The sequence below is a fragment of the Lytechinus pictus genome, chromosome 14 (genome assembly GCF_037042905.1).
Source record: "Lytechinus pictus isolate F3 Inbred chromosome 14, Lp3.0, whole genome shotgun sequence".
NCBI classification, from domain to species: Eukaryota; Metazoa; Echinodermata; class Echinoidea; order Temnopleuroida; family Toxopneustidae; genus Lytechinus; species Lytechinus pictus.
Genome location: NC_087258.1, coordinates 17007613 through 17035291, shown reverse-complemented (window position 1 = coordinate 17035291; position 27679 = coordinate 17007613). Strand labels below are relative to the sequence as shown.

Here is a 27679-nt window from a genome sequence, read left to right as displayed (position 1 = left end):
GGTACATTACAGTAATGCAAGAAGAAGCTACTCCTATATTGGTTACACATAACTAAAAGTGACTTTAACATGATCAATCACATTCCCTGAATGAAGGTCTGTAATTGGTTGAAAAATCAAACTATATTCAATTTTTTGAGTTATATTTTGATTGCATAGTTTTGTGCAACCAGCACCCTCCTGTAAGAGTATCAATAACCAACCGTCTCTCGTGAAATCTTGTGAAAAATGACAACATGGATACCCGACTCCGGGCCAAGTCCTGTAGCCGATCACAATCGGATTGCAAGGTATTGCCGGTAAAACAAGAATGGTTCCAAGCCGGCATAGTATTTTGTTCGGAGGATCCGGGCAAGATTTGGGCTTTGATTTCAATCTCCATGAAATTCCTCGCAAGAGGATATTTATTTACGGCTTGTTCAGGCCAGGGGCCCGTTTCATAAAGGACTTGCAACTGTTGTAACTTTGCCATTATGGCAACTACCATGGTAACCTTGATTCTGATTGGCTACTGAGCCCTGTTGCCATTGTAGTTCCCATTATAGCAAAGTTACGACAGTTGCAAGTCCTTTATGAAATGGGCCCCAGGTGTGACAAAGCTCAGAAGGAAAATACGAGAGGCCTGTATTCTGAACTTGGTCTACATTTGTGGTTTAACTATGGAAAGCCACTGGTGACAAAAACCTCTCAAACAGTGAAAGTTAAATTTATCAGCACATTTGGTACTTAATGCATTTCGCACCATCTTGAAATGATAAATATAATAATAATGTTCCTTACCATGAGAAAAGGGAAGAAGACCCCCGGAACTCATAAGAAGCAAACAGTATAGATATGAATAGGTAATTAATAAGTAATTAACCTGAGGCAATTTATGTCACAGTTTGATTTTGTATATTTCTTAAACCAGGGTCTTTAATTTGATACTATGTTCAGAAAATATTTGATGGAAACTTTCATTTGTACCATTATCGTTTGTCTCTTTAATGTTGTGTCGTCACTCTAATATGCAGATTATCTTACATTTGGTATTATAATAACTTCTAGATGAAATCATATGGCTAGCAAAGGGATATTATTACCTACATGAACATGTATATGATTGATCCTTTTTTTCTTGATCTGTTTCATATACATGTGTGTTTCTAAGACTCTACTCGTATGTCTCATTGTCAATTTCTTTGTACTTACATCTGATTTGTGTGTGTTTTTCATTAGTGTCGCTAACATTCATTATATTGCTGTGTCTTATGTTATTTCCATTCTTGTTTTTACCTAATCATGTTTATATGCTTGTTTTCCTGTTCATTATGGAGGCTCATGGCACTACTTACCTAATTATCATTCATTATCTTTTTGCATGAATGAACCTTTTTTAAACCTTCTTCTCAAACTGCAAATTTGTTATATTTTTCTTTCCTTAATGTAGGAAAAGTCATAAGGTGGTATTCACAATTTTTTTTATCTTGTTTTTTTTTTTTTTCCCAATTCATCACTTTTGATTTTGATTTTTCTAAATATTTTTCACGTTAGATGTTGGGATACCCACGTTGACTCCATCCACTTCTGTGAATGGTGCAATCCATTGCCTTTGTCCTAGAGTGCTCCTTTTGCATTTTTTGTTTTGTTTCATAAAGGGTGTTGTTTCAACATGGTACTTTAGTAAGGCATTAATCCTCATTACCAGGTCTCTCGGAGAGGACCTTCAGCCATCGGGAGTAGGATGAGCAAAAGTTGAAGAGGAAATAAAAAGAGTAAAATGGAGAGAAAGAAGAATGAATTAACGATGAACAGAACAAAAAGAAGAAAGAAGAAGCAAGGAATAGGAGTAAGAGGAGGAGGAAGCAAAGAAGAGAAAAAGAAGATCCTCAGAAAATAAAGTCATGTCACATCTCAGTTGAGCTACTACTGAAGGAGGAAAAAGTGAATTAGAAAGAAAGAACAGCAGAAGGAGGAGGAGAATGAGGAAGAAGGTAGAAAAAAGTAGAAATCTCAGAGAAGAAAATGAAAAAGGAAGCAATCCCATTTGAGATGCTAAACAGGCTATCCGTCTTGTTCTCGCCTTACCATCACTTGACAAGAGATTGATCTCTTAAACCAACCGGTGAAGAGGTGGTTTCTTTACCAGAATCAATTTCATCAGTGCCCTACTTCATTCAGATCTAACGGATTATTGTTGCAACTGTTGCAGGAACATAAGCAAGATGAGAGGAAGAGGGAGTGGAGGGGAGATGGAGGGGTGGAGGAGAGATGGAGGGGCGGAGGAGAGATGAAGGAGAAGAGATGGAGGGGTGGAGGAGAGATGAAGGATGGAAGTGGGGAGGTGGAGGGAAGGAGAAAAGAGGTTGCAGGAACATATGCAAAGTTATAGGAAGAGGGAGGGAGTGAAGGGGAGGTGGAGGGGCGGAGGAGAGTTGGAGGGGGATGAGTTTCTGAGTGGGGGATGGAAGAAGGGGAGAGGTGGGGAGGAGGAGGGGAGATGAAGAAGGAAGGGTAACTGGGAGAGTGAGGAGAGGAGAAGGGAGGTTGCAGGATTATACATATGGTGAGAGGAGGGAGGAAGGAGGAGGGAACTGGGAGGGAAGTGTAGGAGGAAATAGGTTGTATGGACGAAAGATGATAGAAGGAGGGAGGGGGGTGGAAAGGAGGGTGGAGGAAGGGGAGTAGGGATAGAGGGCAATAGAAGGGAGGTTGCAGGAACATAAAAATGATCATAGGAGGGAGGGGAGTGGTGAGAGATCGAGGGGAATAGGGGTAGAGAGAGGAGGGAGAGAGATGGGAGGAGTTGGAGGTCGCAGGAACATAGAATTGATGATAGGAGGAGGGAGGGGAGGTAGAGTGGAGGAGGAGGGGAGATGGGGATGAGTGAGGGAAGAGGGAGGGGGGCAGAGATAAAGTGGAGGAAGAGGGGAGATGACATTTAACAAGTAGATGGGGAGTTGGAGAAGAGGAAGAAGGAAGGATAGGAGTGGTGGGGAGGAGAAAACCAATGCAGAGGGGAGATGTAGGGGAGGAGGGAAGGGTGATGAGGGTAGAATAAAAAGAAGATGGAAGATGCAAGGAATGAAGGGCAAAGGGTGATTGGTAGGAAGGTGGAGGGGAGATGAGGGTGAGTGGGGGAGGAGGAGGAGGGCAGGTTATCAACCAAAATTTTAGGGGGGGGGGGGACCACACAAATTTTAGGGGGTCCACCTTAATTTAGGAGGGGGACGTAGGAAACAAAATTGACAAGCAAAAAAAAAAGGTTATCAACAGAAATTTTGAAATTTTAGGGGGGGGGGGTCTGTCCCCCCACCTCAAATTCTGGGGGGACAGGACCCCCCCTGTCACCTATGGGTGGGGTGGAGAAGGCAAGGATGGGTTATGAAGGTATAGGGAACAGAGAAATAAAAAAAATTGTGTTAAAACAATAATGGAGCAAGAGAGATAAAGAAAGGGGGAGAAGGGGGGGGGAGATTGAAATAAAAAATAAAAGCAGAAGTGTGTCATGTCACCAAAACACATCTTCAGGCTTCCCTACTCAAATGGTCTCAGCGAAGATGAATCGTGTCGACCCCAAAAACCAAGAATCCTGCCAGCCCCGTCATGAAGACGGGTCAACTCTTGATCATGATCGCCTTCCACAAGGCTCTGTTTTCGCATGCAGATCAGTTGCATTAACCCTCTTCACAAAGCTATGGTTACCACCAAAGTTTAATCAACAAGGAACCTGCGATACAAGATGTACTCCATCAATTACAAGACTCTGAATTAGGTGTCATTGGCCTGCTATGTCTTTCTAGGTAACCCTCAGAACAGTGCCACTCCTCTAATCCTCAGCAGCAATTGCTGCGATGCGTCTTGAGCTCACGAACCAGTTTGTCTTCGATGAAATCATGCGCATCAATCAAACGTTCTGTGGTTTACCAAGATAGTTTAGGCTACAAAATGTTGTCACGCCCGTTTTAGAAGTGCCTGTCTCTGGGTAATCGATGTGTAGGCTATTCCTGCTCTTAATCGCACTTTCTTTTGACAGGTCTGGGCTACTTATGAAGAAAATGGGGTTAAAGACTCTTTTTCTTTCAGTTTTGGCAGCAGGAAGGAAATGGACATGAAACTGAGTAGTTATTCTTTTAAAATGTCACCTGTGCATGAAGAGCTTGTGAGATCATGTGATACTGTATTTCATGTTTCCTCTCACATGCTGTATATATTTGGATTGAGCTTGAGTGTAAACACATGCTGCCCTAACATGACCATTGCATGCTTACTACTTCCCATCATAGTTCTTCTTGCACTTAATGTCTAATACCTCAGTCACATTTGCTCTATGGCGGCCGTATGTCGAGTTGAAAACAGCCATTTTATTCAAACCTATTACAAAAAATGTTAAAACGGCTGTTTTTGGCTCCCCGTAAGGCCGCCGTAATGCAAATGTGTCTGAGGTATAAGGAGGAAAAACTCTCATTGGTTTATAAATTCAGCAGGTGCTACGGAACTGGGGGGTGGGTGAGGGTCCAAAACGCGCCCCTAATTTCAAAACCTTTCCGCAGCCCCTGTGCAGGGCTTTGTTGATTAGCATGGTTGACTCACAAAGATATTTTGGCTGATAGGTATGACCCAGACAGACATACAGAGAATGAAAAAAAAAAGAGAAAGAAAGAAAGATACTGGAATGTGATAAAGGTATCAGGAAAGAAATTAAATGCTAATTAGGTTTGTCCTTGTCTAGCTATGGATCAAATGGACAAAATGAAATATTGGACTTGTAAACACAAGGCCTAAGGAATTGATCGTTGGCCTGAACCTTACAATATTGTTTCCACATGCAATCGTTCATAAAATCAATAATCTGATCGATTGTGAAGCGTTTGGTGACAGGACCCTGTTGTATTGTTTGTAACTGGCGACCAAAATGGAATCAACCTTTAAAGAAGGTTGCTGTCTCTGAAACCTGGTTAAAGGGATCGACTGGACAGGCAGATGTTTCTTGACCCTTTGGCTTCACTGTCGGGCAGTGGTCAGAAGGAATAAGAAACGAGGGAAGCGGTAGATCATGTTTGAGACAATGTTTTGCAATGCACGAGAGATGGGGCAGGGATGCGAGCTTGGAAATTGGAGGAGAAAGAGAGTGAAAGATGGGAGTGCAAGATGGAGAAGGAGGAGAAGAGGTGTCAATTGGAGGGGATAGAAGTGTTTAAAAGAAACACGAGATGGATGAGAGAGAGGGGGTTGGGAGGGGTAAGAGTGAGGAGTGAATGATTTGACAAGGGGGGGTGATGAAGACATTTGAGTTGATGCCTAATAATATAAGTAGATCGTGAAGCCTGCTCCCCCCAAAAAAAAGAAAATTGTATATAATGAGTTCATAAATGAATGTTTGAATTAAGTAAGTAAATTAATGAAAACTGAATATGTAAAATGAATTAATTAATGAAAAGATGAATAAATGAATGGACAATGGATGAATGAACAAATGAACGAACAAAGGAAGGAAGTGAGCCTCCTACTGATTGTGATAATTAATTTTCTAAGATCATAAAGTAAATAAAATCTAAAAAAGAAATAGGTTTAAGTTTTACATATGGTGAATGAATTTGCAGTGAAGATAGTGATAATATAACTTACAAAATGCACTCAATAAAGCGTTAAAGACGCATATAGAATTATGAACTAAATAGAAAAGTTTCTAAAGATGAAGCCAATATGGAGAAAACAAACCTAAAATAGCTCAGAGAGTAGAACGAGAATACCAGAAAAAAAAAAAGAAATGTAGTAGAGATAAGATACCTTGTTCAAGATGAATGCATATCGGAAGATGGAATTTCTCACCAAGGAAAGAAATTGAAACCAATTTTATCAGTTCTTTGATCTGCAAACCAAGTTATCTCTAATGAGAATCATTGATTAAAGTGCTTTTAGTTTGACACCTTTGTCAAAAAGTTGTAACCCAGTCTCTCTTTTTAATTATGTTTACCCTATATGCCTTCTGGGTACAAACAGATGATATGTCAGGCAATTTCCTAAAGGGGCTCCATTAGTGGATATCCATGATAAGATTCTGTTATCTTTCTCAATTCATATTGTTGTCTTTCTTAAATCATATCATATGGCTTGGTACTAATGGGTAAATGTTTATAGTGTTGTATGTACAGTCCCAAAGATGAAAATAAAGATGTAAACTGATGATTTGATTTACAATGAAAGAGGAACTATGTCAATGCAATCACAAAACGTGCAGTGTTGCAATTCGTACATACTGTACATGTATATGATAAATGGAAGAAAAGTTACATACTTTGTCCTGAAGGTATTTGCATCAAACACGGCAACAAGAATATGATAGTATTGCACAAATTGCGCTCACAGTTATTTCCATGATTGAACCACAGGCACAGGTACAGAAAAAGGTATCGTGCCCCAATCTTGACATACATTTACAAGTATGTATCTTACTTTGGAAGTTCCACAGAAATTAAATATTTAAAATTTCATTATAATGCCATTGTGTACTTATGTACAAGTCATTTCAAATGTTGCTACACATCTACTTTCATTTAATAGTGTGAAGGGGAGGGGGGAGGTCAGGTTGTGTCAGTTATCATGCTTTTAAGGACGTTCCACAGTTAAAGTGAAATCCATGTCATTTTAACCAAACTTTGCACATAGATACTTTAGAACCTTAATATTCGAAATATGCAAAAATTAACATAGGTCCATGTGCTTGATTTTTTGCTATAGAGCTTCAAAGTTCACCCAAATTGATGTTCTTAAGAATTGCGCATTCAAAAGAATTTGGCATTTTTAGACCGCCCAAGATTACTACAATGAGTTTAAACCTCTATTACTCATTCAAAATACATGAAAAAGTCATCAAATTTCGCAAGAGAGTTAATAATTGTATCGTTAGAATGGAGAATCTATTAATAGTGCTATTTGTTTGCAATTTTAAGTTTAACAGCACTGTCAGTTCTTAAAAATGGCGTAAAAGGTAACAAAATCCCAATCTGAAAAATGTAAAATTTCAGTAACAAACTACAAACGTACAATAAATGCTGCACTTTATTTAAAATCCATGTCATTTTCACCAAAATTTGCAGAGTTGTAGATGAAGGTATACCTAAGAGGTAGAAACATTAAAAAATAGGGGTTCATGTGCTTGTTTTTAAACTATCAGCATTTTTATTAGAGCAAATGTGCTTTTTAAAACACCAAAAATGGGCCGAATGCTTAGTATCTATGTGAAGAAAAAATCAAAACCACTCTACCATTTATTCAAACTCGGGCTAATATTCGTGATTCTTGGCAGCACTGCAGAGTAAAGTATTTTGAAATTGTAGAGAATATTTTTTTGAATGGTCCATGGAATAATTCCATTTTTTATCTTCATGAAATAACGCATCGGATCTGCAGTTAAAGTGCAGAAGATGAGAAAAATCAGCTCATACCCGCAGCTAATTAATACCTGTTCATCCATTGTGACGTCAGCGCGCAGAGTGTAAACTATGCGCAGATCATAATGCGCACAAATATTACTGTGGAACGTCCTTAACTCTTTGGACGCTGAATTAATTTTGGGGGAATAATAATGACAATTGTACTGATGATATTTTCTTTGAATATAGAGTACCAAACCTCACCATCGATATTGATAATTATTGAATAGATGCTACCCGAGAACTATAGCTATCTATCACATTCCCCGGTATTACAGTAGGGGAGAAAATTAATTATTACGATTTCTTAATTTAATTGTACGAATGTGCAATATTGCTTCATCCGCGCAGCAAGAGTTAAATGGTGATACTTTCTTTTGTGAATAAGGGAAGGGGATTAGCACGTCTGTCACACTTTCATTGTATAATTGATATACTTTATTTGGATTTACCAAGAGAGTACTGGATGCCATATTTTTCTTTTTTTAAATTGCCAATACACAGGAAACTTTAATCTATCTGAATGGGGGGGGGGGGGGTCATGTCAGTCGTCTTGATTTTTAAAAAGGTGTTCATGTGATATATATTAATGAATAGGGAATATCTTGTCAGTTTATTTTCATCATCTTTAAATAAATTATGCACTTGAACTCCATTTGTATTAACCAGGAGAGTATCAAATGTCATTCATATCATTTTTTATTTTACGATACATACTTTCACCTGTCTGAAAGGGGGTATATCGTGTCAATCGTGTTGCACATTTGAGCATGACGGGGTAATAAATAGTAGAGGATATGAGAGGAAATCATTGAACTAATGAATGTTTCCTATTGCTCTAAGGGTTTGCCAAGGTGTTGAAGGAAATCATTGAAGAAAAGGTCTTACGGGAATTTGACCTAGTTATGGTGCTTGTATATGGATTGCTATGGTGTTTGTATATGGAGTGCCCTGTCAAAGAATATGGAACCCCAGAAACAAAGAGATTCAGTCAATATTTGATACTTTACCCCCAAAAATGGATTCCCAGAAACCAACCGACACTGTCAACTTAAGAAATTGATACACTGTATTTGGAATTCTAAAAATAGCAATTTCTATTTATAGGGAATTCACTTTTTTTATGCTTCATACATTTTATGAAGTAAGTCATTTTCAAACATGGATGAAAGATCTTACGAGAAATTGACCTAGTTATGGCGTTTGTATGTAGAGCACCCTAGAAAAAAAAATAGATTCCAAAAACTAACAGATACTCTCAATATATATTTGCATATTTAAGGAAAAGAAGAAAAGGTAATACACTGTATTTGATATTCGTAAAATAACGATTTCTTTTTATTGGGATTTTTTTAGTACTCCTACGTTTCATGAAGCAAGTCATTGTCATAGATGGGAGAAAGGTCTTATGAGAAATTGACCTAGTTTTGGGGTTTGTATATGGAATTACCTAGAAAAAAGATGGAACTCCAATAAACATTCTATAAAGCAAATCTTATAGATTGAAGAAAAGTCTTCCAAAAAAATTGACCTAGTTTTTGTGTGTGTGTAATATGGAATGCCCTAGAACAGAAATTGAACTCCATAAACTAACAGATATACTGCAAATGATTTTTTTTTAAGTAGAAGGAACTGTATTTAAAGTTTGAAAAACAGTATTTTCTTTTTACAGTAAATTTATTTGTTTTTACTATAGATTATAGATTTCATGACGCGAGTTCACTTCAGTTTAAGGGAGAAAATATATCTGTTTGGCACTTATTTGTCATATCGAAAAATCTTTTCCGAAAAGCAGGAAACAAAGAATATAGAAAGCGAAGGAAGGTGAATTTAAGCCGGAGGGATTGCTGTATATGGCATGTTTAAGTCAATAAAATTGTGCATCGCTCACAAAACCAGGACATATTCTCTTTGCCAATATCAGTAGAGATTATCTGCATTTCATACAGGATGTGTATGTGACACTTGTTGATATGTACCTTCAAAGCAGGGGGTTTCCCCTTTGGTTTTGAAATGAACGACAATCCTGAACCTTCTCTGGATTTAATGTGAAGGTTACAACCATGTTGGCTCTCCATCACCCATATCACCCTTGAAAGAGGGATTTGCGTGATCCTTTGCGGCATCGTTTGAATATATTTGTCTTATTTTACAGAAAAAAGAGACTCTGACTGTAAGCTTGGTTAATATCAAACCTTTGCTTTTTTGGAGGTAAAATAACAATTTCCGGTCTCCTTTATTTCTTTAATCATGATATAAAACCGCAGTTTCAAGCTTTGCCCCCAATTTTGGAGGGAAATGCAATAGTTTTCTGGTTTTTACATTTTCCCCTTTCTGTATACAATAACTCAACAGATAAAAGAAAATGTGAACCAGTTTTTTTATTGCTATTTTCCTTGTATAATTATTTTTCCAGCAAAACTTTAATAATAGGTTTAATAGTTTTCTGGACTCTCTTACAAAGAGTTACGATCTGATCAATCACAACTATGGAAAGCCAGCAACGTCAAAGTCTAAAATATATGTTTGTTCAAAATAATTTCTAGAAATCATGAATGTTCATACATTCACTGTTTACTTGATAATGCTGTATATTTTTCTCTGTTTTCAAAGGGCATTGGGCAAATTTCCTGAAGAAAAAATTATGACATTGATGGATTTCCATATACTTGAGATAGATTGGATCAATCGTAAGACTTTTTGTAAGATGGGGCCCTGGACAATGTTTCTTGGAAGCTGTCTGTAAAATTGAATACAAGCTGTAACAATTCCGGTGGATTTGATTGACCGTGAATTTTTTTTTCCTGAATAATACAAAGAATACTTTTAATAAAAAACACTGATCACTTAGGTGAAATAGTTCCCATAAATAGCTAGTATCCCAGTGTATTTTTCTCTCTAACTCATTGTATTTGGTTTTTTTAAAAGGTTTTGTGCTTGAAAGCTAAACATTTGTTATGTACATGCTGACCGAATCCTTGGCATGCTTGCAGCCTTATGTAGGGTCTACTGAGTACCTTACATAAGGTCTATTGAGTAAACAATAGCATTCCTGATTGATAAATGGTGTAATCTAAGTTGTGAATAGTCTATCGCCAACATGGGACCGGGTCATGAATAATTTGAGCATTACGCCATTGCGACCTCGTGAATAAATAAGCGTATTCTTCCAAAGTGTGAAATGGAACGATCCCCTCTGTGGAATAATTGCATCCCCCACCTTCGTATACCAAGCCAAAATAAATGATGATCGAGGGTGAGTCTGGGATAGTTTATCGGTGGAAAAATCTAGGGCACGTTCAGACGTGACACGACTATCAGCAACAATGCTCAGCACAGTTTTTATACAAAGTCAAAGAAGCAACGGACAAGTGTTTCATCAAACATTCATTGATTTTGATTGGCTGAGATGCACAGGTGTCTGACTGTTGCTATGGTGACTGTCAGATGAAACAGTCCTTTTTTGAAATTGCTCCCTTCTAGAGATGAGCTTCTTTTTCGTCACCTTGGGGGTGTTTCATCAACACTTCCATCCAACAAAATGTCAGGGGTCCATTGTAGAAAGAGTTGCGCTTGAATGCAAAAAAAAAAAAAAAAATCGCAAGTCCCAAATGGGCGCTGTTGATTGGTTGAAATCAAGTTGCGCATGATTTTTAGAGTTGCGATTGATTGCAACTCTTTCTGCAACGGGCCCCTTATCTGACAACTTTCCTTGATTTTGATTGGCTGAGAGGCAATGTTATACTATGGTAACTGTCAGATAAAACAGGACTTGTAGGATAAAACGTCCTTTTATAAAATGCTCCCCAGATCCCCCTAATAATACAAAGATTTGCTATCGATTTGCTAATTGGTAATGGCCTGTCAGGATCACTGGTATATATATTTTTGTTTTTAACACTGTCAAGTAGACCTACTGTCAAGCATGCTCTGCAAAAACCCCGGTGTTGATTTAACACCAGCCCGAAATCTATATATGTCCACACAAGAGAAGTGTTAAACAACACCAGTTTCGTTTTGGTCTAACACCAGAAAGGTGTTTATACAACACCAAGTAGTATTAAAACAGCATCGGTTTGATTCCAAACTGGTGTTGTTTCAATACTTCTCTGGTGAGGACATATATAGATTCCGGGCTGGTGTTAAATCAACACCGCAGTTTTTGCAGTGTGTAAAGGAACCAATCAGATTTTGAGCTTTCAGATTTTCAGTACCTGCAAACCTTTGTGAAAGAGGGTCCATGATGCCAAAACAGTTTGGACCAATCAATTTTTAAAATATGTATACTATATCTGGATAATGTGTTTGTAAAGAGCTTAGAAAATTCATTCTGATTTGTTAAAGTTGTTATTGTTAGTATTATTATTAAGTAAAATTCTTTTTTTTTATTTGAGAGTCATCACGTATTGTACATTTATTGACAGAAAGGGATGAGTTGTCTGAACATTGTTTTCAAGATCGTAATGATGGATTATATGATGGAAAAACAGCAGTTGTTTATGTTCAAGCTAGCAGGTGTATATTTGCCTCGGGTATTTATTATGAAACAAGTATGGCAATGAACTCCCTGTAAACTAATAATCACTTTTTTGTGGCAAGAGCAAGGGCAGTTTATATGTTGTAAGATGGATGAAACTAATGAATACCCTTTTTCCGGTTTGAGTCCTTGTTAGTAATAAGAATTGGTATTAAAGGGGCTATTGATTTTAGATGAAAAATTTAAGTCTGATTTTTTAATTTCAAAAGATGGGTGGAACCAAGTAAACCTTTATTTTCAATTTTGGTTCTTGGTTAGTTATAAAAAACTGGTGGGGTAATAACACAAAGGGGAGGGGTGTGAATTGGAATTAGATGGGTTATGATGAAAGGAAATTTGTAGGAATGGGTAGTACTAAGCGGCCATCTCTAAAAGGAGTACATGTAAGTGGAATGGAAGCAAAAGAAAGAGGGAGAATGGCATGTATAAAAAAATATTTTACAGGAGATAAAACTAAAGCAACCACCACTAAAATAAGAACTGGGGTGTTTCACAAAGATTTAAGAATGACTTACAGTCACCCTTAAGTGCCTAGATGCCTGCGATATGCTGCATTGGTCAGATCAAGCCAAGAGGACACGCACTACTGCGTATTAATCAATAAGATTGTGTGTTTCATATCATGTACGCGTCAGCATTTAAGTGCGACTCTAAGTCATACTTAAATCTTTGAAACACCCCCCCTGGTAAGGGAGAGGAGGGAACAGAATTTAAAGCATATTGGAAAACATTTAAGAATTCCTACAAAAGAGAGAAAGAAAGACTTGGAAGAGGGGATAGGAACTAGGGTCAGGAAAATAGAAAGGTCTTTGGAAAGAGAGAAAGAGAGAACACAGAGAACAAGATAAAGACATTTAGAGAAAGAGAAACAAAGAAGAGGGTATAGAATGACAGAATTCTCTTTGGGGAATCCACCCCAAAAAGATCAGGTCATGTGGGGATGAAGGAAAAGTCGTGAATGACGATCTGGGATGATGCTAGCGCTGCGTGAAATACGTGACATTGCATATCGTGTCCCCCTCTTCGTGGCATAAATTGTCTCTCATCTCCACGGAGGATAATTGGAAGATTCGGTCTGGTGATTATTCGCTTGACTTTTTTTACAGCATCCAAGAGATAAATTTACAGATGAGTTTGTGATGTCATAGAAGTTAGTTTCTGTTACCCTTACAGGGTAATGTTACGGATGCAGCTGGTTTGGGTGGATTGATTTTTATTTCAATTTCATATTTTCATTTTTTACTTGATTGAGGATCAGATTTTAAAGTGACTTCAGATTTACTTGTTCTTTAATTTCTTATCACTAAGAAAATGCTACTTTTATATGTTAAATGTACATTAATATTTCAGATCGATTCGAGTTTGATGGAAGTGAAGGGGGGGGGGTGGTGCAACTGTTTATGGAGTCAATGTCAATTGTAAATTTTATTCTTCTTTAGAGTTATCAACACTACTAAAGTCAATTATTGTTATTGTTGACATTATCATTGTCATCAATATATTCATCATGATCACAACAAACACCGTAATTACTATTGACATCATCATTGGTGTAATCACCATTGTCCTCACAGTTAACACCATCATCAGTGTCATCATGATCATCAGCACTATCATCACAATCACCAATGCCATTATCAAAATCAACACTATCTTTGTCATTGTCACCATCATCATCACCATCATTATCACCATTAATCACCATCATCACCATTATTGTCACCATTACTGTCATAATTATCATCACCATCATCATCGTCGTCATTATCATCATCATCACCATCACCATAATCATCATCATCATCATCATCATTCATCATCATCACCATCATCATAATCATCATCATCACCATCATCATTGTTACCAACATCACATAATCTACATCACCATCATCGTCCTCGTCATTATCATCATCATTATCATCACCATCACCATCATCATCACCATCATAATCATCATTATCACCACCATAATCATCACCATCATCATAATTGTCACCATCACCATCTTCATAGTCGTCATCATCACCATCATTATAACCATCATCACCATCATCATTGTCACCAGCATCATATAATCCACTTCACCATCATTGTCCTCGTCATTATCATCATCATTATCATAGTCATCATCACCACCATCATCATCATCATCAACACCACCATCATCATTGTCACCAGCATCACATTATCTGCAGTAGATGTGAATGTATTATTCTCCATCTCAGAGTGCACCATCCAGGCCTACAGCAGTATTGCTTCGATTATCCACCATTCTTATATTCCTCCATCTGATCCACATTTCACCCATCGCGCTGGGATATGATTTGAAATCATCACTTAATCTAACCCCATCTTCGTGGAAACTGCGCGAAAAACGGCAAAAACAGATCATATCTTTCCAGGCCTTTCCTGTTTGCATGCAACCGGAGTTTGCCACAATAACCCTCCAAAGCGATGGAATTCGAAATCCGATCCCATCGCCATGGCAACCTCCCTTGAGACTACCAGATGACCTTAAATCAGCACTTGCCTTGATCACTGTGTTAACAAGTTTACCTCTTTAAACGATTTTGATCGTTTGGCGGGACTGTCGTACCCTATGAGATAGAATGTGAGATTAATACCGATGGAAAAAAAAAAGGTCGCGGGATACGCAATGGGCGTTGAGATGATGGAATAGGCGTGGGTCTCGGATGTCAGGTGTACAGTTTTTCTCTTTCTGCATGGTTGCCGGTGTGGCATTTTAATCTAAAAGATGAGACGGACTCTCCCCTCTAGGGACACTTAGGCAAAGTAGATGTTATATGCCTCTGGGATTTGGGTTACATTGAAGGGGTATTGGGGAAAGAGAGAGAGAGAGAGGTTGAACTATGTGGTTTGTGTCTATGGGGTGGGGGGAGAGGGGGGATATAGTAAAGATGGAGGATGTGTTTGAGTGTGTGTGTGTGTGAGAGAGAGAGAGAGAGAGAGATAAAGAAAGATCTCAAAATCTTCTTATATTGAAATATTGAAATGCTGGAAACCTCTTATTGTCTCCTAATTCCTGTACAGATCTCTGTAAGCAAAAAGAAAAAAGGTTCTGATTCATAACTCCGAGAAAGACATTATCTGGAAGTTAGAGAGGAGAGAAGTAAAAGAAAAATGATTGGAAAGAGAGACAGAGGGAATGAGAGAGAGAAGGAAAGAAGATAATTGGAAAAAGAGACAGTGAGAGATTACCCCCCCCCCCCCCCGTAGTAATAAGATACTCTGACCATCACAGGAAGAGATACTGTAAGATACTTGGACCATTCTCATGTTACATAAACCCCATTTCCATACAATGAACTGCCCCACATAAAGGCCATACCTCCTTTTAGAGGCAAGAATCATCAAAAACTTATCTTTCTTCCGTAAAGTTGCTTTTCTTTTCTCCCATTTTTCAAAATTTAGAAATTTTGAGAGCAAATATTCAGGATAGAGGCATCGACCTTCTCGTGAAATTTCACCCATAGGCTTTATGATTATAATGTACTTGTGCTTTATTTTTTCAAACCCAATGTTTACCTGCCTTGAGTGTTGCTTTTTGTGAAGTTTTCTTTGTTTCACATTTATGTCAAATACTTATACTTCTGTCTTTCTGCAACAATAAAGAAAATTAAAAAAATTCGTTTTAATTATTTAAATGAAAAATGAATCATTTTTAGTGAACTCTTACAATGAAATTGAAGTCTTGTCAACAAAACATTTGTCTTGGGGGGGGGGGGGGGTTCACATCAGTAAGTTAAGTAATTCCATCATGTGTTTTATTTTTTATTTTCTCATCCTGTATTGTATTTTTATTCATTGAAACTACCTTTGTTTCTTTGTGTCTTTGCCTCAGATAACCTCCATTAAACATGTCACTATTTTTCATTTGGGTTTATTTTTTCTATGTTTTACTTATATTTCATTCAAAATTATTTTTTTTCACATTAATGTTATTATTGTAATACACTGTCTTATTATTACACTAAAATATATATTTTTTTATTCAGTTGTTATTTTAATAATTTGTTTTCAATTCCTGTAATGATATTGGACATGCAGTCATATATTCATCTATTATATCATGCTATCTGTTTTTGACCTATTGTTCAAGTCTGTTAAATTCATGTGAAAATCTAAAGTTAATTAATATTGTAATTCTTTGTGAGATAAAAGGAGTATCATCGAACACATACACAAGAATTCTGGAAGAATATTCAGTACTTTCTCTAAAGAATTCTTGAAGAATTAGTAATTTTATCTCTAAACAATTCTTCAAAATGTACATCGTTTTCTTTTAAGAATTCATGAAGAATGTCTATTTTTGAAAGGACAATACCCTATTAAATAGAACCTGATGCCCGTTTCATAAAGTTGTTCGTAAGTTACAAATGATTTTATGTACGACTGGTGACTATTTCTTGTTCTAAATGATATTCCTATGTAACTGATTTAGCACCTAAGAAAGGGTTCCAGTCATGAGTAAAGTTGTGCGTAACTTTATAAACAGCTTTATGAAACACCACCCAGGTGATCTTTGTACTTTTTATAAACATCTTTTTCTTTTATTCTTCTTTTGATTGGAACAATAAATGTCTCATTATCTTACCACTATTTCTTTATGTTTAAACATTTAACCCAATTACTCATCTCTTTCAAACAATTTGTTTATATTCTTCTGCATTCTTGTTATATACAAAACAATTTATTATTTATTCAAATTTTGTGTTACATATTTTACTCATTCCTTCATGTTTATGTTATATACTAACACACTTGCCCGATCCTTTACATCCATCATTATTTCCCCCTTTCATTTCATTTCACTCTCTCCGTCCAGCTACCGCCCGTTCTGATGAATACACCGCTTCTCCTCTTCATCTAGCCCACCGCTTTGATGCCCTTGAAGTCAATATGCTAGAGGGCGGTGTTTACGAGGATCTGCAGTTTGACGAGAGCGAGCAAGGTTAGAACACCAAGTTTCATATTCATGGGTTTTCATGTTTAAATATTTGATTCTCAATGCGTGATGGATGACAAGGTGACTTATGTATTGAAGTATGATGACCTTTCTATACAGAGTTCAGTTTCATATCTCAAGTTAATGTATTTTTCACAATCTGATAACAAATACAAGTACAATAGTATAAATACAGAATTACATTCAAACTACCAAAATACATTAAAATAAAAAAGGGTACAACATTATAAATATGTAAAAACATTAATAACAGAAAGTGGTGGGATTGAAAAGGGCCTAAAGATCTTTCGAAGGTCAATCCCTACAATACGTAACAGCTGCAAAAACAAAACCAGGGGAGGGGAATGGGGGAAGGGATAAGGCATATGAATAGGGATTGAAAAGAAAATTTTTGAAGGTTTGTTTAAAATTTGAAAGACTTCGACAAGATTTCAGGCTCAGAAATACTAATTGACATTAAACAAGATGATGATATGAAAAATCAAATATATCAATTTCTTAAAAAGAGAAAATCAACGATATCATGGGTGTTTGAAGGATGTGAAAGATTTTGTTTACTTTCTAATTGCCAGTACTGTATTACTGTTAGCTTTTTATTTTTTAACTGAAATGTTATACTGTAAATGTTCCCAAAAGGGGGAAAAGAATAAAGATGAATGGAAATAGATTTGAAATAAAATATATGATACATCTGCAAAAATGAAGGAAATAAATTGATAAGGGGACTTAATTTGGTGAAAAGATGAAAATGACATTTAATTACTGGAAGAGGAAATGGAGAGGGATTTATTTCATATCAAAGTAGATTCATGAGTGGAATTGTGGAATAAGATTTGGTTGTCACCCCCCCCCCCCTCCTCTACCAAAATAATTTAAAATTAAACATATTTAGCAGAGATACTCTTGAAGTGGTTTCCAATAGGTTTTATGAGTACAGTGGCCTGTTGCAGCGAGAGTTGCGATTAAACGCAACTCTAACAATCAAGTGCAACTTGATTTTCAACCAATGAAACACATGTATTAGGCACTTGTGATTGATATTTTCATGTTGTGATTGAACGCAACTATTTGTGCAACTGGCCCCGGGAGCAAACCTGCACAAGAGGGCATGGGGGGAGGGGGAATAGCAGGAAAAGGTCGACGCACAAATGAAATTGCAGATTAATTGCCGGATAGGCGCGAGAGGTTCGATGCATTAGAGCACATGAGATCGAAATGAAATTATGGAAGGGGGTAAAGACAGAGAAAAAGGGTATCGTGGATGATAAAGTACACTTCTGGGTTCAACCTAGGTGTGATATCGCCCTTTGTAACATTCTGGTGTAATGTCTCAGGTGCTAAAGGCGACGCCTCGGCCCCGATGGTGGCAGAAAGTGCCGGGCCATCAGGAGAACGTTGTGATACGCAGTAATTGACATTCAGAATACCTTTGAAGACTGTCCCCACTCCCTGGCTATCGGCTGTGAGCCTGCGGCAAGGTGTTTTTATGTTGATGGAATAACCAACCGCGCCCCCATGGTGTCTACATGTGGGGGGTGTGATGGCGTTGATTAGATGATTCCACCTTTCTCCTCTTGCTGAAATTATGCTTTCCTTCATTTGGAAATCAGTGTCTTAATCTTTCACAAATTTTAGTGTAAATAACTAAGTTTTGGTACTGCAAAATTGGATAATAGCATTAAAAACCGATATACTTAAAGTGATTGGTTAACATTGGTTTGACTTTTAAAAAATCTGAGCTAGAAGGTCACACTTGTCACCTGTGTCTGTGATATGTTACAAAAATGAAGCCAAGAAAAAATTGCGTTCAAAAATAATTATTTAGTGCTTCAAAAATTGAAATATAAAGTGACCGAAAACACCATCTTAATTTCATCCCATACACTTATGTGTACTGACGCCTATTTACAAAATCGGGGTTTGCCTTGTAGTTTTAGCTTTTCATTCTCAATAATGGTTGTTTTCAGGGTTTATTAGTTCTAATACATGCACTTGTACACATGTTTCATCTTGGTTTGATAATTTTTTAAATCGGCTGCTCACAAAGTTAAACAACACCTTTAAGCTTTTCGACACACACTCGGAGTTAAATCACATCAATTAATAAAATACTAGAACAAAACAATATATCATGGAGCCGTAAAAGACTGGGCACTAAATGACGAGGTGCGAAAAACGTGCAATGTGATTTCTTTGGTTAGCCTTAACGGAGCTTTTCATGTAGCATCTTGTCTGCAATTTTCTGTTGACATTTATGCTCTCAGCCAATCAGATATCAGTAGCTTATAACAATTGCCAGTGGAAATAACCCCCAAAAAAATCATCATGGAACTTCAATTTCAGTAAATACTTTGGGCTTTATAGGAATAATAATAAGCATTTTCGCTTTAACAATTTACGCATGACCCCCCTGTCTGACAATCTGAGCAACTATACAAAATTCAAAATCCCAGGAAAGGGGACTTGTCATCTTAATATTCATCATATATATTCTTAGGCCCGTATTCTGAAATCAAACGCTGGTTTGAAGTTGTGGTTTAACTATGGAGAGCCAATGGGGCACAAATCCCTTACAGTGCACATCCAATTTATTATTAACTCATGTGACATCCAAGTTGTTCATAATTGTCTGGGAATGATAACTGAAGTATTGTGAAGTATTTTTCCTTATTATGAAAGCAAAAGGAAACAAAATAAGTAAACATAGGAAATATACAATATAAACAGAATTTTTGGATTTTTGACTCCCATAATTTTAGCACAGAGTTAGACCATGGTCTAAGTTAAACTTGACTTCAGAATACGGGCCTTAGAGTATACACGCTCACATGAATTATCGATTAATGGATGTATTATTATAGTTTATGTCCAGAAAATCATATCTATTGCATATAATCCAATATACCACATAATATGGAATACATTATACCATTAGGAGCATGCCAGACAGAGATGAAGCTAACAGGGCCAGTCCGTATACCCTTCTTTTTCTCCATGGATTGCATGTTGGCTCCAAGAGCATTTGTTATTAATGACTCACAATTTCTCCAAACCAAGCAATGAGCTCCCTAATGCTACAATGAGCTTACAAAATTTCTCATTTCCATAATGCATTTTGTATAGAGAATGTTGCTTGCTCTCTGCACTGCATGATAGTTCGTTTGCATGAAGAAGAAATGATTATGAAATTGCATATTAAATTTCCCCCTCGATATTTGATTCTGGAGTGTTGTGGCCCAGTGGATTAGTCTTCTGACTTTGAAACAGTAGGTTGTGGGTTCGAATCCATGGTGTGATTTTCTCCAGCAAGAAATTTATCCACATTGTGCTGCACTCAACCCAGGTGAGGTGAATGGGTACCCTGCAGGATTGATTCCCTGAATGCATGAGCGCTGAAAGGCAGCTCGAGCTAAAGCCTGGGTAATAATAATATTAACAACGCGCCTCGGAATAGAATATTTTCTAGATAGATGGTGCTATATAAATGCCTATTATTATTATCATTATTCTATACACATTTTTACAGGTGTCTCATCACCAAGAGTTTTATAGAGTAAAAGAATGGTGCAGTGTTTCACAGTAATCATTCATTTTAAGAACATGCACATTGGCTGGATATGTTGTCGCTTAGTGAAATTAGAAGATCCATTTGCTAGCTATTTTTGTTGTTGATGGTTTTGCTATAGTGAGATGATATTATTAAAAACTTGGTAAGATTAAAAACTGTTAGGGAATTATGTCCAAAATGCAAAAAAAAGAAGAGACAATTAACAATAAATGATTTTCTTGTGTTGCAATCCCTTCATTAAAATACAGTTGATTGATGATGCCTTAGGACATGAAAACTAACAATGGACAATCAGCAAGGTTTCTAGACATTTCCACAGAATTTATCTTCTTCACAGATATTGAATATCTGCAAATAAAGACAAACTAGTCAATTATGTGGTAATATTTGTGATTCTCCAAACTGTATTTTTTCTTCGAAAGAGAGATGGCAGGCTGAAATTTAACAAAAAGTGGTTAGTTTTTATGTCATTATGTTGGCCGAAAGCTTCCTGCGGGGATGCAACTCCGTTTCACTTTTCCACGAAAATTCAATTAAACATCGGACAAGACGTGACAACCGCATGGGAAATGTAGATGGGTTCCCCTTTCGCTGCCAGGTCCCTTAAGGCCCTTTTTACATCTCCATCGCCATGACGATGAAGATGGTAGAACATGGAGGACTGGTATGTACAAGGGATGCCATCTTTTTGCGTTGGAGGTTGTCTTTGTATGGGAGGATGAGGAGGGAATAGTTTGTTTATCCGGGAATATTGATGAGGAATGGAAGTTCATAAATCAACACTGCAAGTGCTGATTAAACTTGAAGCAGTCGGAGCTTTTAGGGTGAGAGAGGGAGGGAGGGAAATTCACAAAGGAGGTTTGTAGGTTGGTGGGTCAGAGTCAGAGAGATAGACAGAAAGAGACAGAAAGAAAGGCAGAGAGAGAGAGAGACAGGAAGAGACAGAGAAAGAAGGCAGAGAGAGGGAGAGGAAGACAGAGAGGGGGAAAATCGGATAGGGAACGAGAGGGAGAAGAGAGGTAAGAGAGAAGGAGAAAAAAAAACGGTGAGAGAGGAGGAAGAAGAAGGTATAGAGAGAGGTGGATAGAAGGGAGAGCAAGAAGAAAGAGAAAGAGAGGAATAAGGAGAAGAGAAAGAAAGAAGAATGAAGGATAGAATGAGGGGGGGGGGCAACAAATACAAATGTAAAAGAAATACATAAAAATACATCTTGGAAATGTGAAACTATCAGGAGATAATTATTATAGGAAATGTGGGAATGATGGGGACAAAAAGTTGCAGAAGCACTATGTAACTTTTATATAAAAGAGGAGTAATGAGAGTTGGAGAGGGAGGGGGTTGGATAAGAAGAATGGAAGATAGAATGAGAGCCAGAAATAAGAGGGAGATGGCTGGGAAGAGGGAAGGGTGGGATGGTTAGGGTAAGGGGTGAGGTAAATGGAAATAGAGAACCATTCATCATTGAAGACATTGATAATACCCATGGATATTTGATTGAAGACACACGGTGGTAAGGATTATAGGAAAGCGACATGAGAAAACAAATAAAAGAAGATAAAGAATGAGAGGATTTCAAATGAAAGATGGTGAGAAAGTGGGGCAGAGCTCAGCGAAGACGACATGGGCTTAATCACAGATCTCAAAAGAGACACGTAGATACAAACACCTGGAGGGCTGATTAAACTTAAACTGCGCAGAAAGTGATGAATCGTCAAGCTTATAGGAACTTCATCCTCCAGTCACGTAATAAAAGCACAAGAGATAGAGGGACTCTGAAAGGGAAAGATGATGAGAGAGAGAGAAAAAAAAAGAGAGGCAGAGAGAAAAAGAGATACAAATTATGTGGAAGAGATGATGGAAAAAGGGAGATGGAGAGCGAGGGAGAAAGAGAACTTCGACCTTCAAAGAACGTTTTGATATACATTTACTACATTCCTTTCCGAGTTTAATAAACAGAATAAAGAAAATTATGAAGAATTATGACACAATCATGATATTTGGGGTGTAAGTTTTGTTATTAAGTCACTGACAAAGCTAACATATTTCCTTGATAACTTCTAATGAATGCTTATCTTACAGAAAGGGCCATAAACTTCACCCAATGTTTAGTGCCAAGGGTTATGCATAAAAGGGCATGGAACATCAATAACAGTAGTAATGATAATAATAAGTTAGTCTTGTATTGCACATTTTGTGAAATCCATATCAAAACACTTTGATCGTTATCAAACCCATTTGAAGTTAATTCTTGCCCAACTCTCTCACTCTGCAGGCTTCTTCATCGATGACGATCTCCTGTACGAGGACATTCTTGGTCCACCCGAGGAGGAGATTCCCCTGGAGGACTTCTACGAATCGGACAACTGCTCCGACTGCTCCTGGGGCTCCGAGGAATGGGACACCTATGACAGCGAACAGGAGGAGATGGTCCACAGCTACGTGGATGCAACAGACCACTCCCCCAAGGGAGCAGTTGAGCGGGGCGGCGAAGGAGGGGGCAGTGGAGGGGGCGCAGGAGGCAATCATGTTGGCAGCTCCCACAGGAGATCCATGGTCTCCACGTACAGTATGGAGAAGGCTCCGCAGAGGGAGGAGGCAAAGGTAAGCTGGATCCTTGTCGTGCTCCTCAAGAATATACTCTGGAGCCAGTGGCGTACCTAGGATTTTCCACAGGGGGGGGGGGCAAATTCGTCTGCCAAAAAATTTGACAAGCAAAAAAAAAAATAATAAAAAAAAAAAAATAAATAAAAAAAAGGTCTTCAACCACAAATAAAGGATTTTGTACCAGAAAAAAATTTGACAAGCAAAAAAAAAAAAAAAAAAAAGTCTTCCAAACTCGTCGGGGGGGGGGGGGGCAGGGATATGTCCCTTGCAAGGGTTGTGACTCGTCAGAGGGGGCAGTCTGCCCCCCACCCCTGTAGGTACGCTAGTGTCTGGAGCATTTCATGAAGTGTGTTGTCAGTGATTATATCCTTGGACAGTTGTTACAAGCCACTGAAATCCTTGCATCTGATTGGCTGAAAGCAACAGTGTCCGTGAAAGTTACAGACAGGATGCTTCTTGAAATGCCCTTCTAATGTTAGGGGCAGATCCAACGGGTAAGACACATACCATTTTATAGTCCATATTGTTTGTCGGCAGACCTGACCGAAGTATTATGTCCGTTTGGGTTGGATCTGCACTGCCTAATGTTATCACTCAAAGGTGCACCTGTTCATTTCTTTATACGCGTATACAGTGGAACTGGCGTTGGGATAGCGTTGGCATGGGATCTAGGATAAGCTTTTTCAAGATGTGAGGGTGAAAGTAAAACCTGCATGTGATTAGAGAAGGCATTTAATGTTAATCTTCTGCTATCAACATGGCAAACAGGAAAAGCAGAAACTTGATAAATGCTTGTAGTTGCTCTATGTTGCTGCTTTGCTAAATGCTAGCTACCGTATTGAAAAGCTACGGTAAGCAAAAAAAAAATTAAAAAAACTTGTTTTTCCATCAATATTGGCAACAGAATTTTGAGTTAGTTCTGCTTTCTCTTAATATTTTTGGTTTATTTTCACCTATTCCAAATTCTTACTCAGATAGAGCTTAGCTGGGTAGATTCTTTTTTTAATATTCAGACATAGGGAGTTTAATGGCATGTTATTTACATGCATCATTTATTTTATTTGATTAATTGATATTACCTTTGTTTTGTCACTATACTTAATCTTCAATATATCTTTACTCTGTACTACAATTTATGTAACTTACTATATATATAACCTCACTGAGTAGGCACGATAGCTGCGTTGGTAGAGCAGGGGTTTTGTATTCCGGTGACCCGTGTACGATTCCAAATTGGTATGCTAGTGCCCTTTGGTAAGGCATTTAAATCCTCCTTACCAGGTCCCTCAGAGAGGACCTTAAGCAGTCAGTCCTCTGGTTGCTTTCTTACAAGCATCCATGCTTTCTTAGCAATCACCAAAAAAAATCACTACCATTAAGAGTGTACTGACCATATATTAAAGTAAGGCTTGTTTATAAAGAAAAGTCAAGTCCTTACCAATGCATCTATGGGCCTTTTCACATGTGAATCTTAATCATCATTGTAATAATGATTGCGTTCGTGATTCTAATCATGTTCTAGTTTGGTTTCACACGTGCTAAATATTCGCCATTAGCCATATTTTTCACTGGAATCATCATTCAAAGTACAATTTTTTTACCGTGTGAAAGGGTGGTGTATCTCTTTTTGAATAAGAATATTCTTTCTTTGATAAACCAACTTTCTTTTCATTGACCAGAAATTTACAATGATGTGCACATACCCCCAGGGCTATGCACATTTGCAGACCTACTTAATGCTGATGGCATAGCAAACTGTCATGTAACATACTGCATACTGTATATAATAAACAGCATTAAGAACCAGGCTCAAAACGACTTTGACTGTGTGTCTAATTTGATAAGCATAATGCATACTCCTCCCTCTATTTATGGAAATCATGATTTTTAATGCATTCACGGATATACATTTACTTCTGAATAGAACCATAGCCATCTTGAAATCGCTAAGAATCACCCGTGACATGGTGCAAGTCACGAAGCACCAGTTAACGGCTCTTTTAGCAATGTAATGTGATTGCGGAATGAATTTCTGAAGCGATTCATGCTTGCAAATGGCAGGCTTGGAAAATTCAGCTGCATGTTTGACCTTAATGTTCCAGTTTTGCATCGCTCTCATTTCTGTGCCTTTATTTGCCGGTATTGCAGAGTAAAGGAAAATACAAATTTCATTACGTAGGAGAAGCTTCCATCTCTCTCCACTTAAAATGTTCCAATTTCATTTTTTCTTGTGTAAAAAAATCTTAGAACTAGTTTCTTTTGAAGAAGTCTTTTCTTTTCTTTCAATTATTTTCAAATCTGAGAGAGAGAGAGTTAGTGTCAGGGTATCTGAGTCAAATTGATAGTGACATTTTGATGGTGATTATCTAAGGAGGAGCTTCTCCTGGATTTTATGTCATGAAGACCCTGGTTTCCAATTAATCAAAGTTTTCTGACATAATTTGGTGGTTTATGACAAGACAGTAAAGTAGACCATGAAAAACTGTCATAATTATTGTTTTGGACATGCGTTACTTTTGAAAGAGAAAAGCAATGCAAAATTGAAAGGGGTGGGTTGCAGACTAGGAAGGCCTTTAGAGTGTTCACAGGCAGCAATAAGATTAGTGATGTCTGTAAAATCTAAAATCTCCATTGTGAGTTATATTTTAGAGGTATTTCAACGTTATAAGAAAGTCATTTATTTGCTACCAGAGTCAAAGTTCTACCATGTTCAAGTTTTTTTACAGTCTACTGCAAAATCTGAGCAATAAAATTGATTCAATTGTGGATATTTAAGTTGGAAGAAAATCCCTTAATTTTGGTTTGCATAAGATTGCTTGCCTGAATTTATCAGACTGGTAAATGGCTTCTCTGAAAGCGACACTGTTCTTTAAACCTCTTTAAGTGTTGAGCTGCTGATTCAGTAATAAAATCAATTCAGTCTATTCCGTACTCTCGCTCTTAAGACAACAACTGGCCAAACGAGTTTTGTTTACATGTAACGCCACAAGCCACAATTGGATGTCCCTGTTAAGCTGTTGAATAAAACCTCTATTTTTAGACCGGGACTCGGAGCATGAAATGCAAGGAATCTGTTTTCCCCATGGAAGCAATCTGGGACTGATCAAAAGCCCCCAAAATACAGCAAAATCATAGCCCGATAATGTGACTCCTGCATTGGCCAGCTGTTTTTTATCTACCTCTGAATGTTGTTATGCGTAGATACTTGTTGCCTAGGTGATGTTCTGATAGTCCTTAATTATTTTTTTTAGCCATTTCCGTCTTTCAGGATGACAACAGATTTGTCAAAGAAACTGAGAGGGAATCGGAGAGGATCATTGTGTATCAAGTCGCTATTGGGAGGCAAACTGAAAATTAGTTTTCATATTGAGTTACAATGAAGAAGTGTCTTCCAAAGACGGGTGGAAATGGAATTAGTCAACATAAAAGAAAGAAGCAGATGGTTGAACTAAATCAGGACAATATTATATAACATAAAGGAAGGAAGGGGTTAGATGTTGGAAATAAAGAGAATAAAATGGAATTAAACCTGAACGGAAATGGAAGTTTGAATGATAAAATTACAAAAACATGAGATTGGTGGCGGGGGATAAATGGAGGGAGGGATTCAGGAAGGGATAGAGTGGGAGGGGGGAAGGAGGAGAAGGGGAGGGAGGGGAAGGGATAGAATTGGAAGGGGAGGGAAGGGAGGGAGAGAATGGAAAAGGGAAGGGGAGGGAGGGGAAGGGGAGGGGAGGGGGGTGGAAAGGAAGGGAAAGGGAAAGGGGGAAGGGAGAGGAAAGGAAGGAGGGGAAGGAGGAGAATGGGGAAGGGGAGGGGAAAGAGGAGATGGGGAGGGAGGGGGAAGGGAAGGAGGGTAGGAGGGGAGGGAGAATGTGGAAGGGGAGGAGAACAGATGGTAAGGGGAGAGAAATAGAGGGAGAGAGGGGAATGTGGGAGAGGGAGAAAAAATGGAGAGGAAGGAGAAATTTTAAAATTAGACACAAATTAAATATGAATATGAAAGCATGCTTTGAGCCATACTGTAGAGTTGAAATCAAGAAAACTTGATAGAGATGTTGATGAAATTACAAAAATATATAGCAAATTACAAAAGTTAATCTGAGGAGGAGAAGAATGATAAATTAAGTTCGGAACCACTAATTTCTGAGATTTTTTTCCTGTTATAAAACAGTCATATTTCATTTGGAAGATTTATTCAAAATTGTTTTTGGAAAATTGTTGATATAGAATTTAAATTTTTGTTCAAATATTTTATTCATTTTATTAAAGAGAGACATGCAAATGGGTGCTGTAATTTGTGAGGTTAGTATTGGATCGTTTGAAAATTAATCTATTGCCTTGAAATTATTTCATCTGAAGTTGAACAATATTTATGATTTGAAGCAAGTCTTTGCTTTTAGCAAATCATTGTTTTGTCATATGTATTGTATGTATAAAACTGGTCGTCATCCTCATGAAAGCTAAATATTAGTATTATATGGCGTGGCATTCATATTTCATGTGAAAAATGGTATCAGTAGCTCTTGCATTACGAGAAATCATGAAATCGTAATATCATATGA

The 27679-nt window shown here is 37.5% G+C and overlaps 1 protein-coding gene across 1 annotated transcript; it reads left to right on the top strand.

Annotated features, from left to right (window-relative positions):
* The first annotated feature begins 236 nt into the window (after positions 1-236).
* On the top strand, positions 237-27446 carry LOC129275773 (uncharacterized). Its single transcript, XM_064109136.1, has 5 exons — positions 237-290; positions 2192-2315; positions 16802-16927; positions 22783-23111; positions 27387-27446. Exons 1-5 carry the CDS (start codon positions 237-239, stop codon positions 27444-27446), a joined length of 693 nt encoding a protein of 230 aa, XP_063965206.1.
* The last annotated feature ends 233 nt before the right edge of the window (positions 27447-27679 follow it).